This window comes from Acipenser ruthenus, chromosome 25 (assembly GCF_902713425.1).
Source record: "Acipenser ruthenus chromosome 25, fAciRut3.2 maternal haplotype, whole genome shotgun sequence".
Taxonomy (NCBI): domain Eukaryota; kingdom Metazoa; phylum Chordata; class Actinopteri; order Acipenseriformes; family Acipenseridae; genus Acipenser; species Acipenser ruthenus.
In genome coordinates, this window is record NC_081213.1 from 26,850,151 (window position 1) to 26,863,071 (window position 12,921).

Consider the following 12,921-nt stretch of genomic DNA (forward strand, 5'->3'; position numbering starts at 1 on the left):
TTGTGTTTGGGTTTTCGGCAAGTATATTGAAAACTACAAACCGGTATGTAATGCAATATGTTAACGTAACATTATTAAGGAGCTTTCATTCGACTTTATGAAGCAAAATGAGTTAATTGTATAGGCGGATGGAAAACAGTTGTCCATCGCTGTACCTGCAGTATTGTACTTGCTGCTGCTGAGTATATAGCATGCAGCTTACAGAACCTGACTCTCACCACAGAGCAGTGTCACAGATTGAAGCAGCAGCTTCAGTCAGTGTTGTCCAAAATGAGCACATCAGACAGAGAACAACCATGCTAGAGATAGCATATTAAACCCTGAAAGATTGACATGGTTTTAACAATCAATTTTTGGTGCACTTGTGGGGAAAAGCAGACCAATGTACTGTAGCACAGAACATTCTAGGCTTGAGAGCCACCTAACTTTGCACTACAGCTATATCACAAATGACTGACTGAAAATGTGGTACAGCTATGCAGAGTAATATTAGAGCTACCTTAACCCATGTACAGTTCTTCTTTAGATTCACCTTGTTTCATTTTCTGTTTCAGTCGTCACACCCCGTTTACGTCTGAAGCACTCCTTTCGACTAAATGAGGTAAAGGTACACCAGAGTGTAACCACTAACCTGTCCCCTCTGCAACACTCTGCCCCTAGTGGTTGTAGGAAATACCACATTGAGTGAGCAGGATGAGATAATCAAATGTGAAAATGATATGAAGTGAATCAACAAGAAGAATGCATCAGTTAAGATCACTTAGATATTTCAACCCTGTACCAAGCTGCTCTCGAAGCAATGGCTTCTGGTATTGGGCATCCCGACTAAAAGGTGTTCCAGTTGACCAGGGGTCTCCAACCATGGTCCTGGAGAGCCCCAAATCCTCAGATTTTATAGGGGTCTATGTCATCAATGGATAAAGATCTGGAACACCTGTTAGGCCTGACTAATTAAGCCAATAATTGGTGCAATTAAGTAAGTGAGAGCTCGGTTGAAACGAAAACCAGAAGACCCAGTAGCTCTCCAGGACCAGGGTTGGAGACTCCTGCTACCAACATATTAAAGTATAAAGCACCCAAAGCAGATGGTTGGAGGTGATGCGATAGAGCAAACATGCAGAAAATGGCTGGAGAAAATGAAGAAATAAGGAAGTGAAAGAAATCTACAGAAATCCTGCACAATGTATTTTACTAGAGGAGGGAGAGCTGCTATTCACATTGTTACTCTACAGGCAGCGGTACGAACCTCTCGGAGGTGGATGTTCTCCTTCTCTTTCTGGTCCAAGATCACCTCCAGGTGATTGACCTGCGATTCGGCCTCGCCCACCCTACGGATTCTTTCGTTGTCGTCCTCCATGGACCTGGAAGGCAAGCCTTTGCTCTGCAACATTTCCAGCAGCTTCTTGATCGACTCGTCCCTGGCGTTAAGCGTTTGCTTCTGCGTTTCGATTCGGAGCTCCATCTCCTCCAGGGTCTTTCGTAAGAGGAAGAGCTCCTTGGCCTGTCGGTCGTGTTCCGCCTGCAGCCGCCGGAAGTTCTCCTCTGTCAACTCGATGGTGAAATGATCCGCGATCCTGCTGCCACTCTCCTGCTGCAGAAGGTGGTTCAGGTCCCTTTGGGTTCTCAGTTCATCTTGCAGAGCTTGGATTGTCACGTGGAGATGCTACAAGTTTAAAAAACAAACAAACAAAAAAAAACAACACTTTTTTAATATATAGGGGTTTGGGTGCACAACCAAACTTCCCTAAATCACTGTCCAGTGTTAGTCAAATTAGTAACATTCATTCAGAAAATATTTATTTTGGCTTCAGTACAGAACAGACATGAACCAACGTCTTGGAATCCACATCTCTACTGTATATGCCTTTATGGCCATCCAAAGCCTATGTTACCAGCTTTAAGATCTTTAGACCTTCCATCCACTGACTGATGGAAAATAAATAGTGAAATTCAGACAGACATACAGAAGAACAGAGTACACACGGAAGACATGTGTCAAAACACTAAAACACAGAACATTTCAAATTCAAAGTTCTACTTTTGAAATCCGGAGCAGCGTGGTCAAAAATATGTGAGCTGTCGAAAAACCATCACTAGGACACCAATCTGTCAGCAACAACATGCACACTATTAACAGGTACACAATACATGCTTCAGTATTCTTTTCCTTCAAATAGTAATAGAGGTGCAGTACACTTGTTTTAAGTATTTTATATACTACTGTATACTTTGGTGTTTTAGCTAGGAAAGTACACTAGACAAGAGATGTAACCCAAGCATCCTTGCATGTTACACTCAGGGTGCTCGTTGCACACAGTATTTGCTGAAAATGACAGCCTTGCAACTGTTTTGTGTGGTAAACAAAACAAATAGCAGAGGTCTGGATTCAATCAGAATTTTAGCAGAGCTGTAGCACATAGGCAAGGTACTCAATTGAGGACGTAGTTAAGGTAAAGAATACAAGAATCTTCCAAACTAAAGGCAGACTGCACACTACCACAGAGTTATGTTTCGCACACCGACTGGTTGCAAACATAGGACAAACCTTAGTTCTTCTCGGATCCAATGGCTGCACAGCATGGCAAATGACAAAATGGACCAAAATCAAACAAAGTGAGGGCAAAGAAGCAAGCAGAAAACAGAATACATGGAAGCATAACAATGCAGATCATTTTAAAATCGGCAATACTGAAAACAATACTGGATGGCAACCCTCAGCCACCAATGAGTTTTATTTATTTTTTATGTTCCAACATTGCACGGTAATTGAGGAAACAAATGACAGAACCTTGAAAGGTATTGAATAGTTAAGAAACACAATTTATTCTAAATGTTTTCTTGTTTAATTGAGCCAGCATTGATATATTTATGCTACGAAAATATACATTTTAAAAGATCATTTTATATGGAAAACCCTTATAAAAACAGATTCATACAAAACAAAGTCACTTTCATTCATATTATATTTAGAATATAAACCTTTTGAAATGGACATACCGGTATATAATAATAATAATAATAATAATAATAATAATAATAATAATAATAATAATAATAATAATAATAATTTGTTTTGTGTTTTTGTGGTAGAAAGGGGGTGAATGTCAAACCTTCACAAATATTACAGATAACAGACTAAATATACCAATGCTTTTAAAGCTTAAGTGGTGCACTGCATATCCTCTATAAAATTTAAATAAAAGTCAAATGAACTCCTGCCTGCTAAAACCTGCAATTATACAGTCTTCAACAGATCAGAGCCACCTCCTGGGGACTGATAATGGGCACTTGAGAGAGGTGATGCTAAAAAACAAAATGACAAATGCAGTTGGCTATTGAAATACCACCACCTACAGTGCATTACAAAACTGGCTTTCAGGTCACTTACAAACATAGTCAGCCGAAGTAGTCTGCCAATAAACCTTTTTGAAACCAATGATACTTTCCTGTGTATTTAATTTATATGCAGTAGTAAGTAATAGAGAAATACATAAATACAGTAATGTATTTATAACTAGCATCATTAAACAAAACAGGAACTGTACATAATGTTACTCCCAATTTTTGATTGAATCAAAATCGACTCCCCTTTGACAGACCTACAATTATCCCAAGTATCCTTATTTATGGTAGCTCTTAGTGTGCTGGCAAGGGTCATGAACTCTAGCTATTGAAAACCACTAAATATAATCCAATCAGTTGTGCTGTAGTGCTATGCGTAGGGGGTGCTCCAGGCTGAAGCACTGTTATAATTGATATACTGGCGTGTATGTATCACAGCTCAACCCCAGGAATACTGATCGGACACAGAACTGCTGTACAGGACCCTCCTCAACAGGATTTTGAAATAAGACTTGTGGCCCTTCCATGCTAGAACTTGTCACATATTATTATTATTATTATTATTATTATTATTATTATTATTATTATTATTATTATTATTATTATTTGCACCATTGTCAAGTCTGGTCAGCCTTTTTTTTATCCTGGATTCCCTTGCAATGGGGTAGCTGTTGTTTCAAGAACAGTGACTATACTAAAGAGGATAGTTTCTGAACATGTGAACCTCATCGTCTGCTTTTGAGTTTGATTCCCTGCTGTACTTCAACAGCTGTGATAATACCGTAGCAGCACCACAAATACAGCACAATCCCTGCCGTATTACATTCCCAGCATGATAACCCTGGGTTAACTAATTACAGAGTGTCTTACAATGAAAAGGAAATGTCAGTGTATACAGGTCTGCACAGTTGAAAGAGTTAATAGTCTAAAATAACACGGTCATATAATGCATATTCACAAATCTACAGCTAAAGGTATCTACGACAAAAAGGGTTAAACTTCTAACATGATGCCGTCAACCCAAATAAAAGGGAAAAGGTCGACCACCATTATAAACTTCATAAAATACTATTTATAGCCTAAACCCTTTTTCTGATATAAAATACCCAGGTTTTGAAGTCAAGGCTAGAGTTTCAAGGCTAAATTCTTCCATTCACACTTGGTTATTAAGTCTAATAAAATTGCAATGAAAGCCTTTATTTTTCACACAGTTCCACTTGTTTTCAGCAGTGCCAGTGTCCCTTCCAGAAGGAGCAAGCCCTCTTTGTTCCAGTGGCATTTCAACTCTGTTGTTCCTCAGTAATAATTTCCACTTGGCCCTCAGCATTTATCAGTCTAAACAATGGCTCACAGAGTATTTGCAGTAGTTGGATTGCAGCCTAGCTCCTGTCATAAATTCTAATAGATTTCTATATTTCATCCTAGGTAGTGGCTGGTGTCTGTACTGTATTTGCAGGTTCAGAGTCACTGTTCAAAAATACCACCAATCACAGTGGCATTACATGACCTTTATGGGTTTTAAATTAAATGAGTTATGATCACACCAAAGAAAATCGCTTGCTTTGTTGGATCTTTGCCTTTCTCCCACCTTTTGAGATTTGTGAAGTTTACATAACCGTTTTAACCCTTTACCCGCCTCTCCCTTAAACTTTTAGAAATGAGATGGCAACAAACTCGTACTGTTGTGGTGGCTTAAATAACCCAGTAGATGGCAGTACACCATCTCCAGAACATCTTTACTGCTCCAGTGTTGTGTAAATGGGCTGCTGCTGAATACCGTACCAACAATCTCCTCCCTGTATAAGTTAACACTGCACATTTACTGTATGACTTATTTAAAACAAATTCATCTTCAGCACTATAGCAAAGATAGCATGAAACAACAGCAACCAAAAAATGTATGTATTTGAATTACATTCTTCATTATATCTAAGGTGACTATATGGCTCAGTGTTCAGCGGGACAGTTTGGGATAGTTCAGGCTTTTCAACTCGCAACCCAATGCATTCTGGTAAGCGTAGTCCTGCTTCTCTTAAAGGTAAGAATGGTACTTGAGACAGGTCAAATGTACCAGAATGCATTGGGTTGCGAGTTGCAAAGCCTGAACTATTCCAAACTGTCCCACTGAACACGGAGCCATATGGTCAACTTAATTATATCTTCTGTGTATTGTACATGCATTTGAACTACAAACCTTATTGAACAGAGGAGACAAAATAAAGAGAGAACAAATACTTTTTTTTTTTAAAGCACACTTTGAAATGAAAACAGATCAGTGATACTTTGTATAAAGCTTAATACTACAGCAGGTATCTAATTTAAGGGACCTCTTTGAAAATGCGTGACCCTTACACACTGATCGTGTCGATCTATCCTTTAATCTCGCTCTTACAGGAACAGTTTGGTGAAAATTCAAGGCAGTTGTCTTGGCCCCAGTGTACACACTCCTTGCCTCCTATATGCCTTTCAGATTGGTTAGACGTTTTACTACTATTTACAGTATTAAATTACAACGACCCACTGTACGCCAGCAAAGGTTTTTGATTAAGAGTAGTTCTTGTTTCAAATTCAGGAGGTTAATGAGCAGCTTAATTTTCCTCATTACTAAAATCAAACCCATGCAGCGAGACTAATCAGGATGATAAGGAGGATCTGCGCGGCAACGACAGCGCTGCACACTCACAGGCAGTCAATCTATCAGAGCTGCCTCGCAATCATCGAGCTGTCAGACGGCTCTCTAGAGCTGCCACTCTCCATGGTTTTTCACGCATGGCTAGAAGCGGAGGGTTCTGCTCCAGCAAAGCAGAGCTTTATTTTACACGCTGCTCCGAGGAAGCGCCACACTGAAAGAGCAGCTTGACACAATGATAAAGAGGGTAGGGCACACCTCAAGGGTAACATCTGCCAAAATAATGCAGGGTTTCTAAATGGCAGGGCTGTGACATGACTGCAAATAAAGCAATACAAACCAAAATCTACTTTACTGCAAATAAAAAATTTAAAAAAGCCTTTTTCATAGTCACAATATTGTCACAGTGATTTTGTTTTTTGTATTAATCTCTCGGAGTTTAGTCGGGTTAATAAACTTGCTCAACAGCATGGAAACTCAGCTGTAACATTTGAGCCTTTTTTTTTTTTTTTTTTTTTTTTTACTTGGGCGTTATGACTGGCCTGCAAAGTTCTGGAAGACGCGAACCTTACACTAGCTTTTAACACAAAACCAAAAGGGGAACTACACCCACATACTGATAAAGAGGGCGGTGTCACTTACAATAAACATTTAAAAGCTGCAGATTTCAAACCACTGCAACTGTTGCTTTAACTCTAGATTACCATTTTCTATTTTAATGATCTAAAACAACAGCAGACATACTGAAAACAGACAATAATGAGCCATTAAAATACTACCCTGTGAAATTCAAATACCAGCTGCTACAGTCCGCTACCTGGACATTGATACATAAACAGATGGGAGGAACTCAGTCTGAATGGAGCACCTGCACTGTACCAGCCACATGACCTGCCTTCCTTGAGCTGGAGGGCAGATGTTAACCGCTGGCACAAATCCCATCTGTAGGGATGGGTGAGCACCGAGATAGGATCCACAGACATTCTGCTGTTTTGAACCAGCAGGTCTCACTTACTGTATGTAGTTTTTGCACACTGATAAAAGGATGGACAATGTATAATATATTACCAGTTAGTTACCCTAACACACACACGCGCACACACACGCACGCACACGCACACGAGCACACACACACACAGCTTGTAAATGGAAAACAAAGAGCAAGATGTATCAAGGTCTTTGCTCTAAAATGAAAGTTGCATCGCAAGTCATTCTCATGGATCTCTACAGTATGTACAGTACAGTAGTTGTCTAACCAAAAGCAAGCAACTTTAAAGGGTTTCCCCTTGTAGTCCCCCTCATGACCTACTGCAGGACCTCTGATGTTAACCTTGGCAGATCTAATAGTTTCAAAGGCTTTCATCTGATGTCTCTGGTATTTAAGAGAACACTTTGAGACTTTGAAATACAGACATCCACATACGTTTATTTTTTTAATTGTTTATGATTATTATTTTTTTAAATTAATAGAACATTTTAAACTAAAAAAGTAAACTGGGCTCTCATGTGTCCTGAGTATTACACAGCAGCTTACAGCTCGTCACTTACAGCTCCAGTCAAACTACATCCGCGTTTTAGCACGCAGATCATTTGATTATCCGAGGAACCAAACTTGGAAACTCTTGCAAACTCTAGACACCATTTTTATTAACGTGACCATTGGGGAATGGTCACGTACTCTTTGAGAACAGTCAACAGAGTGAAAACATGCACTGCAATTGTCATTACTAGGAAGGGGAGTCATGAGTGGGGCTGGCTGTGCTGTGGAGAGCACAGCACTCTTGGTTGGGTAATTGAGTTATTTTATCAGTCACTCTGCCCTCGTCCTCCCTGCTACCACGCTGAAACACAGATGGTAGCGCTATGGGGACTGGCAATCGCACATTATTATTCTGCCTTCTGGTCCTTTAATGACTAAGCAAAAGGTGACATTTAAATGTAAATTCCCCTCAGTGGTCTCCTCTAACTATCCCATTCCTGCTGCTGCTGTTCACATCCAGGTTATATTTATATTGCTATGCAGTATCACTACAAATGCCAACATCTGTTACAACTTTAGGAGACGACTATGTTCCTGTAGGGAGTAGTTATTTATTGATAGTAATGTTACATGCTGGATGTACAGAAGATCCTGTGCTTTGTTACCGGTGACTGTGCACCGTCCTTCTTTCTACAAGTTCTGTCTATGCATAGCCGTCTGCAAACAACCGATTCAAAAGTAAAACCATTAGCACGTTTTCATCTGGTTCAGCAAACTTTACAGCCATTGTGTCCAAAAAAAAAAAGTAATCTTGTTTTTTGTCACTCACAAATCCATCAATCTTTGTTTTATATAACGCCTTTCATAGTGGGCCACCATCACAAAGCACTGCGCATAGAACTTAAAAACAATGTGCAATCAAGTAGAAAAGGAAAAGGCTGTCTCACTGCTCCGGACCCGTCACTGTATTTCCACTTTCATTTTTCACTGAAGCAAATAAAAGAAAGAAATTGCACTGATTATAGTGCGCAGAAACATAGGTGTACGAAATACACCGACTGTGTGTTTGTATCAAATGCTATTTCAGGCCATGTGTAATCAGACGTGGGATAAAATATAGCAATTAATTCTTATATTAAACCCCCTAAAAGTCCACTGCCTCCTTGCCAAGGTGTTTCAAAATGACAATTATTTCCTTTCATTTCCCCCTTTTGCTTATTGCGATGCTGATGTGCAAGATAGGTTCCAATTACATTTGGAAAGGAATGTTCTTGAGCCCTTTTACTTTCAAGACAACCAAAAAAGGAAAAGGACGAGGACAAGGACGAGGACAAGGACAGCCCAATTCAAGCTGGGAGTATTTACTTTCTTGTTAATAGAGGTCAATCTTTTATCCCATTGATCACTGGAATATTATGAATATTTGAATTCAGTAAATTAAAAATTAAAAACTGTAAATGCAAAAGTGATTGCTCAGTGAGCAAGATTTGCCAAGAATCCGACTTTAACAAAAATTAATTAATTTTACAACACACTGTTTATTACTGGTTCCCTTATAAAGGTTTTTCTGCAGTTTTACCATGCTTTTCTCATGGTTATACTCTGCATTTACCACAGTTTACCCTGGGTTTCCATGTTTATTAATATGCTTTACCATACCTCGCTATTCTTTACAATGCTTACCTATTCTTCACCATGTTTTCACTATGTTTTATTACACTTTGCAATGCTTTTAATATGGTAAACTTTTAGAAGGCTTCATTTGAATGCAACAGAAAAACACTCCAGAAGTTATTTTCTCTTCAATTATATTAAATGTTATTTGGTGCCTACAGTGCAATGTTACTGTGGCACAGCAGGGGGAGTGGTGTTCTATTCACCTGGCAGGGAAAATGTTAATGGAACAGCTCACAAGAGACCATCAGAAATAGCTGCAGTAATATACATGTGTAAAATAAAGCTGTCAACATGATGCAAATAGGTTTTATCAGAAATCGCAGTGTAAGGCACCATTACAGAAGATGCTTTGCAGCATAATTCAATTATCTGAAACTTCAACAATGTGAAAGTCCTAAAATCCTATTTTCTGATAACTGAATTTTTTTCATTACTTTCCGTTCAAATTGATGAAGGCGCACACCCCCTGGATTTTCCCTTTCCCGTTCTGTAATGCGTACAGTACCCGCTACAGGCATTTTGTCTTTGGAGGCACGGACTGACTGGCAGCAGGTCTCACTGTGTGTCCTCGGACGGGAACCCCCTCTTAATCAGCGCTTCGTCAGCCAGCCGACACAGACAGATTGGGGGCTTGCGTGACACCCACCCACACAGATACCTGCCGGGCTCACTTTACACGGGCGCTTCCATTTCCAGCACTTTGCTGGCATTTCTACTGCAATTAAGCAGGGCTCATCCACAGCATTACATACTTAAAAACGATGTATTTGCTGCATTCAACAAAAGGTAACCACCCACAGACAGCCCCGAATACACATTCAAATTGAAACTACATTACAAACTCACCATAGAAACAGACAGAAAAAAAGAAGTAGGCTAATAGACAGAACCGCTGTGTGCATGTCCTACATTTCAATAATTACATTAGCATCCCCAGCACCAGTGCAACTACAACACTAACAGCTGCAAAGATCCCCTTAAACAATAAAGCAAGGGTTATACAGCACCAACTACAGATCTATTCATCCACTACTGCTAGGACAAAGGTACAGCAGTGTACTGTATGCTGTTGAAGCAGTAACACTTCAGTTTAGGTATCCAGATAAGTGATTATAAGCAACAGCAAAAATAAAAAAAACAATGTCAATAGTGTATAATAACTGCATTGCAAAAGCAAAGCCACCCCATACAACTGGCGAGACAGGAACACAAGCAGATCTGAAAAGACAAGCAGACAGACTATCTCTGTTATAACAGACAACAGCAACAAAAAAACAATGGCAAAAGTGTATAATAATAGTCTTATTATTTCTAACCATATTCTAGAATTGTTAAAAGCATAATTAATAACTTGTTTATAATCACTTATAACACCCGAACACATACACACACGCTCATCCAATACTCCTCTATGAGTGCTCGTGGCATACAGAGTTAGGGTTAGGGTTCGGTAAAGAGGAAACCCTCTAACATGGAACCCTTAGGAATTAGATCCCCCCCAAGATGGGTCTTTTTTTTTTTTTTTTTAATTCATGGTCACAGGAACCAAAATCAACAGATAATGCACTTACATAAGACAAGAGTAAAAATAAAAGCATTGCTCATCTGCATTTCATAGCAAGTGGGTTCATAGAGCGCACTTATACAGAGGAGCACTTGGGTGCCATTAGCGGTAAGTGGGTCTGCAGCTGAAACTCTGGAAAAAAAAAATGTAATGAATAAATAAAAGATGACAAACTGCAATAATGAGCCTAAAAAAAAAAAAGTCCACATCCACTGAGAAAACAAAACCAAAAACAGGCAGCTCTTCACAAAATAGATTCTCGTCATGGGCACCTGAGCTGGCAGAGACTGACTGGCTGCACCAGTTTGTAATTCCCTTTAAACAGCTCCTGAAAAACATGTATCAAATAGATGATCGTATTCAGTGCATCCGGTACTGCAGATGTGGGGAACAAGATCGATAAGGAAAGCTAGCTCTCTGGCAGTAGCAATTTCTTTCACGTGATTAAACCCAGATTGCCACATGGCTGATAAATTGGAAAGGTTATAACAATCAAGGAATCCATCTAGGTTCTTAATAATATTGCCTTCGTCTTTGTTTATTTTTTAGGTAAGTCTGCTTACACATGATGAAAAATGGGAACTATTTATTTCAATACATAGAATAATTTGTCATACATTTTCTGTCATGTAAAACTCCTAAGGGTGGCTCCTGCCAGACATACATAGTTTGTATTCAAATGCCTGACATGTATTCAGAGGTATTGTGAGGTCCAGTGGTTAACATATTGAACTACATACCGCTTGTAGTTTTCCATATACTTTTGACAGAAATTGAAAAATCTCACATTTCAAAATGAAATACTGTACTACTGTTGTAGCTTCCAGTAGACTTTTGCGATATGATTTTGTAGAAGGCTGTGTGGTCTGGTGGTTAAAGAAAAGGGCTTGTAACCAGAAGGTCCCCGGTTCAAATCCCACCTCAGCCACTGACTCATTATGTGACCCTGAGCAAGTCATTTAACTTCCTTGTGCTCCGTGTTTCAGGTGAGACGCAGTTGTAAGTGACTCTGCAGCTGATGCATAGTTCACACACCCTAGTCTCTGCAAGTCGCCTTGGATAAAGGTGTCTGCTAAATAAACAAATAATAGTATTACACAAAGGGGTCAAGTAGCCTTAAGAGTAATTATGCATATTATAAAATTGTACAACTGCCCCCAACACTGAACTGACTGCAGTTTACTGTGTCAATTGATACTATTTCACAAGTTCTGTCAGTCTGGATAGAAGCCAAAGGGCTAAACAATGAAGTAACTTTCCTACTCCAGTATCAGTATCCCCATCAGGGCTTACTATTGTACAGACAAAGTGAATAAGGACTGTATGCCCCACTCCTGATAGTCTCACTCATCCCTACTGTATGACACAGCTACTGACTACATGTACAGCAGAGGCACACATCCATGTATACATACAGTATCTCACACGTCTTACATACAAGTACTTTTACAAAAAGAAAAAGGGAAACATCAATGTGCAACATCCTCTGAAACGCTGCTTGTTCGTGGCAGGCCTGTATGATCTTATACATTGAGAGTAGTGGGAGTATTCTTCAATGACCCAGGGGAATGGCTTGCCCCAGCCTATAGAGGTAAGTGGATTCCCTTACTCTAATACAAATGGGAAAAAATCCATTTCCGCCCTGAGGTTAGTGGGACACGCACACACACACACAGACACACACACACACACACACACAGCCTGCTCACTTAGCTGCAAGAGCAAAATCCAAGTAAACACTATTGCAGTGAGTGAGCTGGTGTAACAGTGCAATCTTCCCAGTACAGTACTTGTAGTGATGGACACTGGTTCATGTATTTCTCTATCAGGAGGAGCACAGTAAACAGGTGCACTAGCATGCATGTAATGCCTAAATGCAAATTCTCCCTCACTGTCTGATTCTCTAATTCACTGACAGTATTATTAGGATCTGTGCCTGGTTTAACTACGGGAACCCCACTAGTTCAAACTCCGTAGTCCTAACTCAAACCTAAAATAAACTTTACATTCCGGTCTTGCACTGGGATGAGCTTGTTCAGCTCATGTCCGTACAAACTTGAAGGATGGGATTAATGTTTGTATTTATTATTATTTATGAATCAAAATCGTGAATGTACCTAACTTGGTTCATGACAGAACTACAGGAAAAGGCAAAATATAATGCTGTATTGTGAATACCAACAGACAACACAATGGATTGCTACAGTCCTTCGATAAACCTGTGATCCA

The 12,921-nt window shown here is 39.6% G+C and overlaps 1 protein-coding gene across 14 annotated transcripts in view; it reads right to left on the reverse strand.

The window, feature by feature from the left end:
* The window catches only part of LOC117412450 (ERC protein 2), a 256,504-nt gene that overhangs the window by 228,754 nt on the left and 14,829 nt on the right, over nt 1-12,921 (reverse strand). For 9 of the 14 annotated variants that reach the window (XM_058999907.1, XM_058999904.1, XM_058999902.1 and 6 more), the window contains exons 3-4: nt 2,546-2,569; nt 1,247-1,663 (exon numbers count right to left, since the gene is read on the reverse strand). In XM_058999907.1, the coding sequence (XP_058855890.1) occupies nt 1,247-1,663; nt 2,546-2,569 (441 nt within the window). The remainder of the gene's footprint in view (nt 1-1,246; nt 1,664-2,545; nt 2,570-12,921) is intronic. The other 5 variants (XM_058999908.1, XM_058999903.1, XM_058999898.1 and 2 more) reach the window with 1 other exon arrangement.